The 18042-nt window shown below is 34.6% G+C and overlaps 1 protein-coding gene across 1 annotated transcript in view; it reads right to left on the bottom strand.

Moving 5' to 3' along the window:
• Positions 1-18042, bottom strand: part of EFCAB13 (EF-hand calcium binding domain 13) — an 88648-nt gene that overhangs the window by 22600 nt on the left and 48006 nt on the right. The window contains 7 exon segments of the mRNA XM_041726839.1: positions 1321-1392; positions 3781-3851; positions 3853-3925; positions 6247-6321; positions 10186-10233; positions 10506-10598; positions 16715-16786. Coding sequence (XP_041582773.1) covers positions 1321-1392; positions 3781-3851; positions 3853-3925; positions 6247-6321; positions 10186-10233; positions 10506-10598; positions 16715-16786 — 504 coding nt within the window.

The raw sequence follows: 18042 nt of genomic DNA, 5'->3' as shown, positions 1-18042 counted from the left end.
GTGCCTAATAATTAGGTTGTGTGCTTTACATGTGTTTTCGTAGCTGAGTCTGACAACTCTATCAGAAATATGATTTTATCAGCTTCCTTGTTTTAAAGATGAGGAAGCCAGGATGGCCTAGAGAGATTACCATCTCTCTTGTTGTGGTAAGTCAACAAACTACAAACCACCATATATCATACTCCATAGCCCATGTTCTTTTCTACCTCTATGCATTGTTTCCTAGAGCACAGCTAACCTAATTAACTATACTATGTTGGTGCTAATTATATTATGTGACCCAAGTAACACATTTATATGTCAACAGGGAATTATTAAATACTTTTCCTAACCTAAAACAGAAACAAGAATGTCAGAAACTTCATATGCCAGGGCAGAGTGGTTATTGAAAATCTGAAAAGTATTTGCCTACTTCTTCATATCCAGAAATGATTCAGCATCTGCTTCCCTAAAAATATACCTATGTTGTTATTCTTTTCTTGGTAAATGCTTATTGATCGAATAATCATTTGAGTGGGTTATTCAAATAAATTAGCAGTGGTACAAAGTTTTAAACTTATTTTCCAAACAAAAAGGTACACAGACTCCATGAACATGATCTTCATTGGTTTTAGTTCTGTTTTTAACTTTTAAGCAAAAATGGAAGTCAAGGAGTAGAAAATACCTATGCTACCAAAATGTACAGGACCACTCTTGTATTTTAACAAAAACCAAAGAAAGAAACATGAGGAATGTCTACTAAAGGAAGTAGTAGAAGATTTCTGAGAAACTTTATAATACAGAAGCCTATATACTGGGTAGAATCCTAAGTCTGAGGCTTAAAATGATATAGGAAATATTCATATCTGAAAAAATTTTAAAGTCAGTAGCTGACTTTACACAAAGTCAGGAAACAAAAAAAGGGATTTAAAATAGTTTTACACAAACCCCATTCCAGAAAAAAGCCTTTTTCTTTCATCATGGAAGCTGCCAACTTTTAATCAAAACCAAATTTTGCTTTAAAACAGATCAATGTCGGGCAACCCCGGTGGCGCAGTGGTTTAGCGCCGCCTGCAGCCTGGGGTGTGATCCTGGAGACCCAGGATGGAGTCCCGTATCAGGCTCCCTGCATGGAGCCTACTTCTCCCTCTGCCTGCATCTCTGCCTCTTTCTTCTCTGTGTCTCTCATGAATAAATAAGTAAAATCTTAAAAAAAAAAATTAAAACAGATCAATGTCAACACTTTAACCAGAAATTAGAACTAGAAACACTAAAAAACAAAACAAAAGACACCCATTCAATAAAAGTAAATTTAACAGTCACAAGTAATCTAGTATTTACCTTTTAACCTGGAGGCATCACACATGTCCTTTACTACTTTTCCAAATTCTTCTACTTGTATTTCATCATTCTCTGCAAGAAAAATATTTTCTTTTTAAAGAGACAGAGAAAGAGAGAGAGGCAGAGGCACAGGCAGAGGGAGAAGCAGGCTCCATGCAGAGTGCCCGACATGGGACTCGATCCAGGGTATCCAGGATCACACCCTGGGCTGCAGGTGGTGCTAAACCGCTGCGCCACTGGGACTGCCCCAAGAAAAATATTTTTAATAGATCAGTCTCACTAAGCAAAAGTCAGGATCCAATGAAGCAATCTATAAAAATGTAAGCCATTTGATGTACTCATAAGAATCATATTTCCTTTTTATATTGTTGACTAGCCAAAAGATTAATTTTATAGAAAGAATAAACCTTCAGATTACAGGAGAAAGGCTGAGTTTTCAATCTCCATCAATCAAGAGACTGTGCAATCCATAATCCATATTTCTAGAGATAACACTAACAAACTTCAGTTTTAGTTTAATCTTTTAAATGTTTGAAGATAAAAATACTGTACCAGATTAACTTTAAAGATTTTTCCAATGCCAGATGGCCCTATAATTTCTAACACATGTTTATACCCATTTCTTACACAAGAACATGCAGATACTAGATTACAAAGTCGAAGTGACAAACACAGAAGACAGAAGTAACTTTGTTTTCCCAGTCAGAGACAGGGAACCTCAGACCAAGGATTTAGAATCACTGTAGTTTATGATCATAGGATAGAACAGAGCGCTATAAAGTGAGGTATTTGGGAAGCATTTCTAAATTTGCCCAATGATAAATACCATTTCTAGTTTTCAATGCCTTTTTGTAACCATCATAAAAATACTTTTTAAAAAGTTTAAATATACTTTAAAATATTAATGAGTCAATATGTAATACCATCAATAACCAAGAAATAATTTTTCAATTTCACTAAGTAGAGGGAATCTAAATCAGCTTTTTTTTTTTTTTCCTTTTTAACACACCATGATCAACAAAGAATATCCTAGGTCAGTCATTTTTAAGTTGTTCTTTGTTTCTAAGTCTCTGCTGAGCCATGTAAGCAGTTCACTTACTCAACTTTTATAGATTAGTCAGTGAAACTCAACCTTTATGATTTATATATTGAGGTACTCTGTAAGATTTCATTTAGAAGGATTCTACTGCTTTAACAGCACCAACTTAAATACAAAACCAAAAATAACAAGGTTCAAAACTTTGCAAACCACTGCATTAAAATAAGAATTAAATCACTTTGTACTGAAGGTCCAATGTTAAAAGAAGAAATGATATGACAGATGGGGTTTACAAAGTTTTCAAAATCATGCGTATATTTGGATTTAAATGGTAGAAAAATCTACATTTTATACACTGTGTTTTTCCTTTATAAGTATATAATAATGAATAGGATACAGTATATGGGGTTTTTATTATCAAAATAAGTAATTTTACATATAGCCAAGTTACTTTAGTAACTCATAAAATAATACCTTATTGGTCTGATTAAAATAAATGCTATCTAATACTTTTTCTGGCTACGTATTGCCTTCAAGTTCCAGTCACTCTATCAAAAGAAACTGAAGTTTTGCAATAAAAGGGGGGGGGGGATAAATCTCTATTATCGAGTAGTAAGTACTCCTCTATTTTGACCATCGCTCTTCATCTCAAATATCTCAATAAACAAAACAATCAACACATTTAAAGTCCAAAATTACCAGCAGCACTTAAGCAGCAGCTTAATGGAGAAAAAGGGGTAAGTAATCCTCAGAGGGAAAGACAGTTCTTTGACTAAGACCCCAGACACATGCTTGTGTTACTAGCCTAGTTTGGCATAAACATTATACATACAAGAGTTATAGTAATACATTTGTAACCTCATGAGGGAGTAGAAATGTTCACCTGTGCTTGTATACTACCCTTTCTCCTGCCTGCAGAACATTAGCAGTAAATGATAATCTTATTTTAAAAATTCTAGTCTATGATCTTTGTTTTACAGTACTTTTGTGAACTTATTTTTTGTTTTGATTCTTTTTTTACTTGCTAAGTAGAAGTGGTAGCCACCATCAGATGTGTTTTTCTTGCAAATTAAGTAAAAGCTTATTTCAACAAAACCATATGGATATCCTAATTAAGTAGTGTTAATAAAAAAACTGTAATAGATCGCTTAACATTTCCTAACAATCCCTTCTGTGTTCACTGTGCTCATTTTCCAGTAACATGTTACACAACTTGAAAGTAGTGAATGCATATTTGATTAATTTAGAGTAATAATAAATTAGATATTAACATTTTTTCTATAGGACAATCTGAGCTTTATTTTTCCTAAATGTGTATATTGGCATATCACCAAATAGAAGATACAAGGAAAAAATAAAGATTGATAGAAGACAGAACGTATTCTTGTATATCTTTTAATTTTAGTATTTGGAATACTTACCATCAATTATTGCTAATTTCAGTGCATCTATGAATTCTTTTTTTTTTTTCAAGTTACTATTCATCCTAGACAGTGTTCCACAGGTGAGAAGCATTCATCTTCTCTTTGCTGAGCTTGTGGAGGTTTTCAATAATAGCAGGCAATACTAAAGGGTAGATAACACACAAGTTTTAACAACATGCTTGTCCAAGAAGTTAATATAGTAGGCTTATTATCTCGACTAGTCAGGAATCAAGGTTTTTATGGTTACGAATAATAAAAAATACAGCATAAATGATTGCCAATTTTCTTTCTTTTTTTTAAGCTTTTATTTTTATATAATTCCTATGCCTAATGTGGGGCTCAAACCGACAATCCCAAGATCAGTAGTCCCATGCTCTACTGACTGAGCCACCCAGGCATCCTGGCCAATTTTCATGTATCAAAACACAATAAAATATTTAATATCAAAATTAGTGTGTCTGAGGATTCTGAGATATTCTAAGAATTTATAATGATCTCACCCCTGAATAACCATATAAAGAGTAATTTGCATTGCATTATAATTTAAACATGTCTGAATTAATAAATAAACCCAATTGATAAAACCATGAATTAAATAGCTTTTGTTCAGGCAGCCTGAGTGGCTCAGCGATTTAGCGCCACCTTCAACCCAGGGCCTGATCCTGGGGACCCGGGATCAATCCCACGTTGGGCTCCCTGCATGGAGCCTGCTTCTCCCTCTGCCTGTGTCTCTGCCTCTGTGAGTGTGTGTGTGTGTGTGTGTGTGTGTGTCATGAATAAATAAATAAAGTCTTAAAAAAAATAAATAAAGGTTTAAAAAAATAGCTTTTGTTCTACATCTTCCCCCAAAATTCTTCCCTGGATCTTATTTTCTCTTCAATCTATCACTGCAGACCATGGGATGAAGTTTTTGTTTTTTGTTTTTTTTTTAATTCCAGCAGACTTTAATGGAAGATTTAATGTGTGTGTGGGGTGAAATTATCTCATTACAAATGTGTAAAAGATCACTCTGCTGCTGTATTGAGAATGGATTCTCTGGAAGATCAGGCATCTAGGAAGTTACTGTAGCAGTTCAGAGAAAAAGAGGACAGTAGCTTCAACAAGGGTAATAGTGATGAAGCTAATGAGAAGTGGACAAATAAAGGATGTGTTTTGAGAATGAACCTGAGAATATATTAACTTTTTTAAGATTTTATTTTTAAGTAATCTCCACATCCAAGGTGGGGCTCAAACTTATAACCCAGAGATCGAATCACATGCTATACCAACTGAACTAGCCAGATGCCCCAAGTCTCAGAGTATTTAGTGATGAATTAAATGAGAGGCTGGAGCCATCAAGAACTCCTACGTTTGAGAACTGAGCAATTGGGTGGATAGCGGTATTAAAAACTGAGAGAAGAGGGAGGGGGTAAGATGGCGTAAGAGTAGGATCCCTAAGTCACCTGTCCCCACCAACTTACCTAGATAACTTTCAAATCATTCTGAAAACCTACGAATTCGGCCTGAGATTTAAAGAGAGAACAGCTAGAATGCTACAGTGAGAAGAATTCGCACTTCTATCAAGGTAGGAAGACGGAAATAAATAAATAAATAAATAAATAAATAAATAAATAAATAAACAAACAAACAAACAAATAAGCAAGCATCCCTCCGGCCCGCCCCCACCCCCACCCCCACCCCCGCCCTCTCCGTGAGGAGCCAGGCTAAGGCCGGGTGGGGAGAGCCTCCAGGACAGGAAAGCCCAGTCCCAGAGAAGCAGGAATTTAACAATCTTCACGGATGGAAAGGCGCTTGCTGGGAACTCAGGAGGGGCAGAGTGGAGCCCCCAGGTTCCTGACATCACTAACAGAGGATGTGCACCCCAGGGGAGAGCGTGCCACACACCCAGGTGCCACTAACCCCAATTTTTAAAGTATTAACTTTACTCCATTTAAAAAATACATATGTGATCTTATATTTCTTTACAGGTGAGCTAATGAGTGGCAAGAGTGTCTTTCTCAGCTTAACACACTCACAGCTTAACATAACACACTCATAGCTTAACATTAAGCCTGGTATGTAACAATGGCTCAATAAAGTTACTGAATTGGAAGATTACAAACAGCTGAAAGTAGAAAATCTGCATATTAGCACTCAGCTATAGTCACTAGATGGCATCACTTCCCCAAATTGGGAAGACATTTTAAATCGTCCCAAAATGCATTTTATATACATGGTTCTAACTCTCTCTAGCATGAGGATAAACAGTAAGATTATGATAGTTTTTAATTCATTTGCACATGGAAGGTGTTATAGATATAGGGATCATTAATGGAGAAAATTAAGGCCAACCATATCAGCAGTAAGCCAGGTATTTATTTGCCTGATGACCTGTAGAATGACTACCTCTTTTGGTATATTATAGTCTTCTAAAATCTGTCATACTATTTGATATATTAAATGCACAAAATATAATGTTCTTACATAGTTTTTCAGAGAAGCATTCCGTATTGGTCATCACTGTATCAATGAATTCTTTAAAATTCATTCTTTTTGTTTCTAAAGAACATTTTCTTCAGTATCTTCAAGTATTAAATTATTAAGACAAATACTGAATTATGTAAAATAAATTCTCTATTTAGGGAGATTAACTAATACCACTAAAAATATACAAGTATATGAGGAAAAAGCAATTCACCTTACAGGGAGAAAAAAAACACTGATAATTGCCAGGAAAATTAATCAAAATACTTCTAGTCACAAGTGTACATTTCTAATTTTAACTTACATTACCTTATCTTGGCCTTGCAACAACTCACTAAGGTATGTAAGTCAAAAATTAGCATGTTATTTTCCATATTTAAAAAAAATACTTATATATGACATCATGATTTTTTTTCCAAGGTCATAAAAGAAAATATGAGATCAGAGATTAGAAGTGAGCTGTCTTGACTTCTGATTTCTTATACATCAGGCTACCATTCATATTGCTATCTCTATTCCAGTATACTACTGAAACTATTAAACACTTTAATAGTCATTTTTACTTAGAAAATGTCTTTCCTTAATTATATATAATATCCCAATATTAGGATGGATAAAAAATTTTTTAAGAATTTTCCAGGGCCACATATAAAGGTTTTATATAAATATAACAAAGTTTTGAGAACTCTACTCCTTTGCTTATCCCACACACACAAAAAAATTCTAATTCTAATCTATAAAAGCCTATTGTCCTATTCCCAAGATTAAATATCTTTGAAAAGTTTACTTTAAGGACTACCAAATCATTTTGTGTTCTTTTTTTTTTTTTTCATTTTGTACTCTTAACCAAATATTTGGAGACTTTTAAAAATGAGATTTTAAAAAATTCTGGGGGAATGTTAGAGTTAATGAAGATTTATATTCACTAGCAGGAACATACAACTTTCTAAAGCAATAGATTCCCTAATTTTTGATAATATCTATTTGATACACATACATTTCAGCTCAACACTGAACCCACCATCCAAGAACATTATTAATACCACTGTATCTGCTTCTGTGCTTTTCTAAAACATTCCATTCTCCTGTTTCTCTACAGAGAAACATGGTTAAACTTTTAAAATCTCTTGCTTTTCTACATATCATTTTAAACAGTACAAACAAAATATTCCTTTATAACAATCTGAGACTTGCTTTTTTCATTCAATATTATATTTCCAAGAATGATGCATATATTACTATAGTTTGTTTTCATTAACATATACACTATTAGTATTTCGTTATGCACCAAAGGTATATATCACAACCTCTTTATACATTCTATCACCAATTATGTTGTTTTTTTCCTTGTTTCTTGTTTTGTTTTGTTTTTTTAGCTATTAAGATCAGTGCTGCCATGAACATTTTTAAACATGTCTCTTGTACCTGTGTGCAAGAGATTTTCTGAGGTCTATAGCTAAACATGAATTTTCTAAGTCACAATGTATGAAAACCTTACAAAATACTACATAATGTTTTTCAAAGTTCCTTTACCATTTTTGCTGTATTTATCAACAATTAAATTAATAGATTTAACTTTTGCCAATCTACTGGGTATAAAAAGATATTTCATTGTGACCTAAATTTTGCTTTTCCCTGATTATTAATGTTGAGAGTCTTTTCATATGACTATTCTTATGTATAACTTATGTATTCTTATGTAACTTATGTTCCTTCATCTAGCAATGGCTGTTCTTGTAATTTAGCCATTTTTGTATTGGGTCGTTAACTTTAGGGGTTCCCTATATATTCTCCACAACGATATTTTGCTATTATGAGTGTTCCAAATAATCTTCGCTCCATTTGTGACTTGTATTTTCATTCTGTTTGTATTATCTTTTAATAAAGAAAAGTTTTTAATTTAATTGTAGTCAAATTTATCAACTTTTCTTTTCTGGTTGATTTTGTATCTTAAAAATAAACCTTCCTCTAAAATTAACAAGTCAGGAAACAACAAATGTTGGCAAGGATGTGAAGAAAGGAGAACCCTCTTACATTGTGAGTGGGAATGCAAGCTGGTACAGCCACTCTGGAAAACAGTATGGAGGTTTCTCTTCAAGAAGCTAAAAGTAGAGTTACCCTATATGACTCAGCAATTACACTACTAGGTATTAACCCCAAAGATACAAATGTAGTGATCCAAAAGGGCACGTACACCCCAATGTTTATAGCAGCAATGTTGACAACAGCCAAACTATGGAAAGAGCTATCTATTGATGGATGAGTGGATAAAGATATGGTGTGTATAGACACACACATACATACATACACACACACAATGGAATATTACTCAGCCATCAGAAAAGATGAAATCTTACCATTTACATTGGCATGGATGGAATTGGAGAGTATTATACTGAGCAAAATAAGTCAATCAGAGAAAGACAATTATCATATGGTTTCACTCATATGAGGAATATAAGAAACAGTGCAGAGGATCCTAGGGGCAGGGAGGGAAAAACAGAATGGGAAGAAATCAGAAGGAGATAAACCATGAGAGACTCTTAACTATGAGAAAGAAACTGAGGGTTGCTGGAGGGGAGGTAGTGGGCAGGGGTAACTGGCTGATGGGCATTAAGGAGGGCATGTGATGTGAAGAGCAATGGGAGTTATACACAACTGATGAATCACTGAACTCAACATCTGAAACTAATGATGTTGACTAATTGAATTTAAATAAATAATAACACATAAAAATAATAATCCTTCCTTAGAAAATTTTTCATCTCTTTTCTTCTAAAACTTTTACTGTTCACATCTAGAAATTATTACTGAATATGATAAATAGATAGGGATCTTTTTTAATAGATAGGGATCTGATTCCATTTTTTGCGTTTGAGTAATTATTCCAGCACCATTTATTAAATGCTGTTTTCTCCCCTCTGTGATCTGCCATCTCCATTACATGTTTCCATTTCTGTGTGTGGATATATTTGGAAGTTTCTGATCCTGTCCTATCAGTCAATTTCTCTATAACCTGTGCCATCCTTACACTGTTTTATTTACTATAGTTTTATAATGAGTCTTCACATCCAGGAGAGCAAGTTCCCTCCAATACCACATGTTTTTCTTCCTCAAGAGTGTTTTAACTATTCTTGGCCTTTGTTCATACAAATATTAGAATTAACTCATCAAAAAAGTTAAGGTTTTAATAGAATTGCTTTGGATAAATTAATTAGGAGAATTGACAGTCTTGGGTCTCTGAATTCATGAATATGGGATATATTCCCATGTAGGTATTCTATACTGTCTTAACAAAGTCTTATCATTTCCTCTATATAGGTCTTACATGTCTTATATTTGTTTCTATTTCTTTTTTCCTTTTTTTTTTTACTTATTATGGAAAACTAAATATACACAAAATAAAAAGTATACACAAAAAGCTTTTGTAATAAAAGCTTACGTACTCTCCTTGTAGCTGCAAATATTATCAATTCATGGCCATTCTTAGTTTACCTATAATCCCACCCACTTGTCTACATCACTACATCACCCATTCCCTTTAGAAAAGTTGTTGCTAAGTTACAAGAGTGTAGATACTCAAAACTAGTACCTTCATCATGAATTGTGGGCTTTGAAATAATAAACAGTACTTTGTCTCATTTAATGCCTTTTGTCCTGACTTCTATCTTGTCAGAAAGCAAAATCACAGAACTTTCTTTTTGTTTGCATTTTTGCCTATAGGAAAAAAATGTCTGAAAAGGCAGTTAATACTGGTTATTTCTGGATAATGGGATTTTGTGGGTTTTGTTGCATTTTTGAGTATTTTTCCATATTTATTTAATTTTAATGGACTTTTTTCTAATAAAAATAATGAAGTTATTATCTTGAGGAGAAAAATAGCAAAGTGATCCTCTTTCATATGTGTCAACCCAGTTTTCCTGAAAACGTATCACTTACCATTAGCTTCAGTCAATTCTAAAATCTTAAATTCTGGCTTAGAAAGGTCATTCATTTGGGGAATATAAATAATAGTGAAAGGGAATAGAAGGGAAGGGAGAAGAAACTGGTAGGAAATATCAGAAAGGGAGACAGAACATGAAGACTCCTAACTCTGGGAAATGAACTAGGGGTGGTGGAAGGGAAGGAGGGCGGGGGGTGGGGGTGAATGGGTGAAGGGCACTGAGGGGGACACTTGACGGGATGAGCACTGGGTGTTATTCTGTATGTTGGCAAATTGAACACCAATAAAAAATAAATTATTAAAAAAAAAGAAAGGTAAACTCCAAAATGCTGAAGACAAGTATTCAGATCCTCATAATTCATATTTTCATCTTTACTTTCATCAATGGCTTTAATGACATCAGTGAACACTAAAAATAAAGCAGTATGCTAATAAGTATTAAATATTAGTCAAGAGGGATCCCGGGTGGCTCAGCAGTTTAGCGCTTGCCTTTGGCCCAGGGCGTGATTCTGGAGTCCTGGGATTGAGTCCCGAATCGGGCTCCCTGCATGGAGGGAGGGATAATATATATAATAATTCCTCTGCCTGTGTCTCTACCTCTCTCTCTCTGTCTCTCATGAATAAATAAAATCTTTAAAAAAATAAATATCAGTCAAAAAAGAAAACACCAATAGTAAGATGAATTTTAGTTCTAACACTAAGTTAACAAACATATAAAAGAGCTTCAGGAATGTTATGCATAAAAAGAATTACCAGGATCTTTAATAATACTAAAAACTAATACGGTATAAAATCAGAGCCAAAAATATATTCTCCTTTACTACAGTCTCTGTATCTAAGGAAGTACCAATTTAATTACAATTTAAATGCATAGGAATAAAAATATTATACAATTTCCCCATTTAATTCTCTAATAACTTAAAATTTCCTAGTAATCTGTTTCTCAGTAGCAGAGACAGAAGTAGAAAACCTTCAATCTCATATGACATAAGGGGGAAAGGTTTTGTAGCAATACATGGCTCAGTCTTTGGTAAATTTATCCTAGTTTATCTTCTGTATATATAATTACTTGGAAATAACTATCCTACATGTCTTTTTAATATCTTGGACTATGTGTTTCACAAATCTGGGCAGTATTCCATCCATTGAATTTAAACAGATAATTTTTTACTGCAGTCAAAGCTTTCTTAAAATAACTTGCAAATATAGAGAATTATTAAGAAGGTTGATAGATATGTGTGCATGTGTGATAAACTTTGGAACAAATTAAACTTAAGCAGATGTTTTCTAATAGGTGATTAGGATAGGTAAAATGAGGAAGCTGGGCAGTGGAAGGCATTAAAGCCATTATCAGGAGTTAACATTAGGAGTCACTGAAAATCATTATGGATTGCTAAACAAAGAAATATCAAAATGATGTCTGAAATAGATGATTATTTAAAAGATGATTCTTATATATAAATACATACAACAAGATACATGTTCCTATCTTGTGAAATGAATTTTTAGGTGAAAGAAATTCTCATTTAAAAGTAAACAGAGGGGATCTCTGGGTGGCGCAGCGGTTTGGCGCCTGCCTTTGGCCCAGGGCGCGATCCTGGAGACCCGGGATCGAATCCCACGTCGGGCTCCCAGTGCATGGAGCCTGCTTCTCCCTCTGCCTGTGTCTCTGCCTCTCTCTCTCTCTCTCTGTGACTATCATAAATAAAAAATTAAAAAAAAAAATAAATAAAAGTAAACAGATGATGAGTGACATCAGCAAGATCATTGAACAAGAAGCCTCGGACCCTTCTTCCCTCAAATACACTGATTTAGTAGAAAATCAAAAATAAATTCCCTTTGTCACTAAAGAGGGCACTTGATGGGATGAATACGGGGGTTATACTTATACTATATGTTGGCAAACTGAATGTAAATATTTTTTAATAAAAAAAATAAATTCCCTTTGTGAGAAATCAGAAACTTAACTAAAAGGCTCTTAGACCCCAGGAGAAGGCAAAACCAGATGCACTGAAGCTGGTAGGAAGATTTGGAACAACCTCCCGCAAAAGCTGGAGAGCCTGCCCCCAGCGCAGCACCATATAATCCAAAAATGCTCCCAGCTTCACCATCCAGCAATGGTTCATACATCCAGCAATACAACTTTTCCAAAAGGCCTCCCCAGAAGACTGGCTTCTATCTTGCCAATCTCGGAACCCTTATGGGTCTAGCACAGCTAGCTGATTAGGTAGAAAAAAGGTGGTGTGTTGAGCTGGTAGATGCAAGTGATCCTCCCGTCCACTCAGCACAGAGTAGACAAAAATCCTAGCTTTTAGTTTCCTCCTGGAGAGGGAAAGAGTTTATCCATGCATCTAGCACATCAGCTTTTCAAGAACCAGCATCTGTCTTGCCACTCCTGGCCTCTGGGGAAGGAAAAAGTTGGTAGAGGCCCAGAGAATATCTGGCTGGGCTGATTGGTGTACAAGGACAGTATGTGAAGACCAGGAGAGCAGCCTGCTTTGTCTATTGCACAGACACCAACACAGAAAGTCCAAATGGAAATTTCACAATTAAAAAATACAATAACTGAAATGAAAAGCTTAGTGGTTGGACTCACCAGCTGAAGGGAAAAGAGAAAGAATCAATGAACTGAAAGACAGCAATAGAAATCACCCAGCGAACAACACTGAGAAAACTGATAATAAAATGAACAGTTTCAGGGACCTGTAGGCATATAAGAACAATCTAATGGGGCACCTGGGTGGCTCAGTTAGCTAAGCATCTGACTTTGGCTCAGGTTGTGATCTGAGGGTCCTGGGACCCTCACATGGGGCTCCCTACTCAGTGGGGAGTCTGCTTGTCCTTCTCCCTCTGTCCCTATCTACCCCCCCCCCTTGCTCCTGTTTGCTCTCTGTCAAATAAATGTTTTAAAATCTTAAAAAAAAAAAAAAAAACAACTAACATTTGTGTTCCAGAAGAAGAGAAAGAAACCATGGTTAAAAAGGTGCTCAAAGAAATAATGTTTAAACATTTCCCAAATTTTTAGATTTTTAGCAAGAGACTAACCTACAAATCCAAAAGAAAAAAAAGTAAACTTTAACATGTGACTAAAATCTAAAGAAATCCATATCAAGACACATCATAATTAAAGTTAAACTTCTAAAAACAAAGAAAAAATCTTGAAAGGGTCCAAGTAAAAACACTGTAGGGAAAGAAAATCAATTTGAATTAAAGGATTTATATCAGAAACCATAGAAGCCATAATAAAGTGGCACAATACTTTTCAAGTACTGAAAGGAAAGTACTACCAACCTAAGATCCCATACTCAGAAAAAATATTCTTCAGGAATGAAAAGGATATCAGAATGTTCTCATATGAAAGAAAACTAAGAGAATTTGTTGCCAGTAGACCTATGAATGGCTAAAGTTCTAACAGAAAGGAAAGGATAAAAGAAAGAACTCTTGAATGTTAGGAAGGAAGAAAAAAAATGGTAAGCCAAAATATGGGTAAATATAGTGTGTTTTGTTCTCTTGAATTTTTTAATCAAGTTAAATGGTAGAAACAAAAATTATAATACTGCCCACTGTGGTTTTAAATATTTGTAGAGAAAATATTTAATACAGTTATATCACAAATGGGGGAGGAATGTAAAAGGAAATAAGGCTTCTGTATTTCACTTGAACTGGTAAAATGATGGCATCAGTAGACTGTGGTAAATTATGCTTATATAATGTAATACCTGGAGCAACAACTTAAAAAGCTACACTTTTTAAGTGTACACTTGAAGATATACTCTGAAACACTACAAATAAATCAAAATGGAATTCTAAAAATGGGCAAAAGAGTTGAATATATATTTCACCAAAGATATATGAATGGCTAGTAAGCATGTACAAATATACTTGACATTATTAGTCATTAGGGCAATGTAAAATAAAACCATAGTGAAATTCTACTATGTATTTATTATAATGGCTATACACAAAAAGATAATACCAAGTGTTGATAAGGATATGAAGAAACTAGAATCCATACATTGCTGATCATAAACTCTGGAAAACAGTTTGCCAATTTTATTAAAAGCAAAACATGAATTTACCACACATACTAGCAATTATTCTCCTAGGAATCTATCCAAGAGAAATACAAACATATTTCTGGTATGTTTAATTTCAGCAATATTCATACTAGTCCCAAATGGCAAATAAGAAATGTCCATGAACTGGTGAACCATCAATAAAGTATATCCATAAAATATAATTTGGATTTACTTAGTAATAAAAAGGAACCACTTTTTATTACTAAGAACCACTGAACCACTGAATTAGCCTCAAAAAAAAAAGTGAAGGAAATCAGGCACAAAAGACCACATGTTATATGATTTTGTTTATATTAAATGTATTAAAAAGAGAGGCAAATTTATACAGATAGAAAGGAGACAAGTAAGGCACCTACATGGCTCAGTTGGTTAAGCATCTGCCTTTGGCTCAGGTCATGATCTCAGGGTTCTGGATTCGAGCCCTGAGTCAGAGAGTCTGCTTCTCCCTGCCCCTTTGCCTCTCCCCTACTGTTCACCCATACCCATACTCTCTCTCTCTCTCAAATAAATAAATAAAATCTTAAAAAAAAAAAGTCAATAAGTGGTTGTCTGGAATGTAGGTAAATATTTAACTGCAAATGGCCACGAGATAATTTTAGGAATGGTGGAAATATTATAAAAAATGGACTATGTCCACTTCTGGTCCAATTTCCAAAGAACTGAAGGCAGCAGCTCAAAGAGATATTTGCATACCCACATTCACAGTAGCACTAATCACAACTGCCAAGAGGTTGAAGTAACATAAGTGTATATTAATGAATGAATGAACAAATAAAATATGGTATACGCATGCAATGGAATATTAGCACAAAAAGGGAAGAAAATTCTGACATATGCTACAACACAGATGAATCTTGAGGGTATTATGATAAATGAAATAAGCCAAATACTGTGTGATTCCACTTAAATATCGGAGTGGGCGAAATTCACAGAAACAGAAAGTAGAATGATGGCTGCCAGAAGCTAGAGGGGCAAAGATGGGTAGGTGTAGTTTAATGGGTATAGTTTCAGTTTTGCAAGATGAACAAGTTCTGGAGATTGGCTGTACAACAATGTGAATATACTTAACATTATTGAACTGTAACTTACAAATGGTTAAGATGGCAATTTTTATGTTATGTGTTAAATACCACGATTAAAAATAAATTTTAAAAATGATATAATGGGGAAATGGCTGGAGGAAATTAGCTGTGACCAAGATATTAACTCACAAAACAGCAATGAAACAATGACTAAGTTGGTGAATAAATTATTGTATGGTGAAGCATTCAAGAAATTGATTTGATAATAGTGCCTTTAAGAAATCCAGACATTTAAGCACTTGCATTCATCAGAAATGACAAATGATAATTTAGCTTTAAATATGAGACTCTTGGGACACCTGGGTGGTTCAGTGGTTGAGCATCTGCCTTCCGCTCAGGTCATGATCCAGGGGTCCTGGGATGAGTCCTACATCAGGCTCCCCACAGAGAGCCTGCTTTTCCCTCTGCCTATGTCTCTGCCTCTCTCTCTCTCTGTCTCTCATGAATAAATAAAATCTTTTTTTTTTTTTTTAATTTTTATTTATTTATGATAGTCACAGAGAGAGAGAGAGAGGCAGAGACACAGGCAGAGGGAGAAGCAGGCTCCATGCACCGGGAGCCCGATGTGGGATTCGATCCTGGGTCTCCAGGATCGTGCCCTGGGCCAAAGGCAGGCGCCAAACCGCTGCGCCACCCAGGGATCCCTAAAATCTTTAAAAAAAAAATGAGACTCTTCATTTAGGTATAAGAGAAAATCTCTTCCTTTGGATTAATGTTTCCTTATCTGAGAAATCTTTTGGGAAGAGACAAAAAGCTTATCTTTCTTTTTAGCATAGGAATAAATAAAAGGAAATAAAAACAAGCCTTATTATCTTTCATTTCTTTTAATCTTGCTGAAAAATATTTAATTATTTGTATAAAAAAATAAAATCATTGCAAGCAAAAATTTTTAAAGACTTAATTGTGGTGATGGTTGCATGACTATAAATTTCATAAAAATTGCACACGTGAATTATATGTGTATAATTACACCTCAATAGAATCGTTTTTAGAAACGCTCTAAAATAAAGGTAAATCAAAACAGTGTTTCATTCAAACATGTTCCTTATAAAAATTAAATCAAATCCCCAATAAATTGCTATGATGGAGCCATTACCTATTTGATCTCCTCATAATCTTACTATTACTGTATATTTATGTAGTACATTACAATGTTTAAAATCCACATAACAACTCTGTGAGGTACACAAGTTAGCTATTATTACCTTGATAGAGTAAGTTTTTAAAAAACTGGCAAATGGCTTGCCTGAAGATTTCAGGACTATTAAGTATCTATCTGAAAAGCAAGCTTAGTTCAGTTGAACCTCTTTTCAACCTAACTGCTTCTTTCCTCCAAATCATTTTAAAATAAACTTCCTACCTACCATCACATTCAGGAAGACTTTGCTCCACAGAGAGAGCACTCATAAAGTCATCTAACTTCACCATTCCACTTTCTGTAAAAAAAGAGCTGGATTATGCATTCTGTTGTATTTTGGCATAAAAGGTAAATTCATATTTTAATACAACTAGGAAAGAATTACTTCTCTCTTATTTCATTTCATCATCATCCTATTGAAACTTCATATCTTGTCTCCCTAGATGAGTCTTTCTAAATTAGGTCAGCTCATTTCAACAATTACTCAACAACTTTTAAATATCTATTATAAAGTGCAATGGACTGCGTTAGGTACTTGATAGATATAGAAAAAAAAAAGAAAAGTGCCCATATAGACGGACCATGAGAAATTTGAGTCTATTTTACACCATCATGAAAATTCAGTCAATATGCACAAGGTGCATCAAGGTCCCTTGACAATACTAACCAGTCCTTTAGAGACCCAAGTGTCCCTCTCTCTACCCCTAGTATCCAGCTGATCCAAATAACTACCTATTTTTAGATACAAACACTCCATCAGTGATCATGCTAGTCCATTAGTGACAGGGCTCAATAACTGTAACAGCACCTATTCCTTAGATTTTTAAAAAATCAAATCTTTTCTATTTGCCTTAGCTAGGACATTTTGCCCAGGTTCTATTTGCCTTAGCTAGGACATTTTGCCCAGGTTCTAAAAATTCATTTCTAACATATTCCCAAGTCCGTCTCTTCCCAAAATGTTGCCTCTGACCTCTCCTCAACTGAACTTCTGCTGTGGACAATTCTTACTAAATGATAAAACAACTTCTCTAATACAAAGCTTTTCCTAAAAACTTAAACTCTCAATCGCTTCTCAGCCTTTTGGCTAAGATCAAGTGTAAAAACTTAAACTCTGCCTTAAATTTAGGCTGGTAACTGAGATATGCCATTTAACATCTAGATACTAACTGCTTACCTTTTGTTTAAGTATCCCTAGCCCTAAATTCCTAGCTGTAGCACTCTTCCATTTTGGAATCTCCAATTCTTTCTTCTTGGGTCCTTAGGCTAATTGCTTAGAGATCCCTGTACCCCTTGAATATTGTGGTCTTACTGCCTGAACCTCCCTATAATTGGATCAGGCTTCCCTTAGCTAGGGATAATCATGGAGTCTTACATAAACAATTCTGAGGTACAAAAGGCCTAGCTCCTCCAAACCAACACATTAGATCAGACTTTCCAGGAACTACTTTCCTCTTTCTCTTCCTCCTCCTCTTCTTTTTTTCTTCTCCTTCTTCTCCTCCTTTCTTCTTCTCCTCCTCTTCCTCCAACCTCTTCTTCTTCTACTACTACTACTAC

Source organism: Vulpes lagopus, chromosome 12 (assembly GCF_018345385.1).
Source record: "Vulpes lagopus strain Blue_001 chromosome 12, ASM1834538v1, whole genome shotgun sequence".
Classification (NCBI taxonomy): Eukaryota; Metazoa; Chordata; class Mammalia; order Carnivora; family Canidae; genus Vulpes; species Vulpes lagopus.
This window is presented reverse-complemented; position numbering and strand designations above follow the sequence as displayed.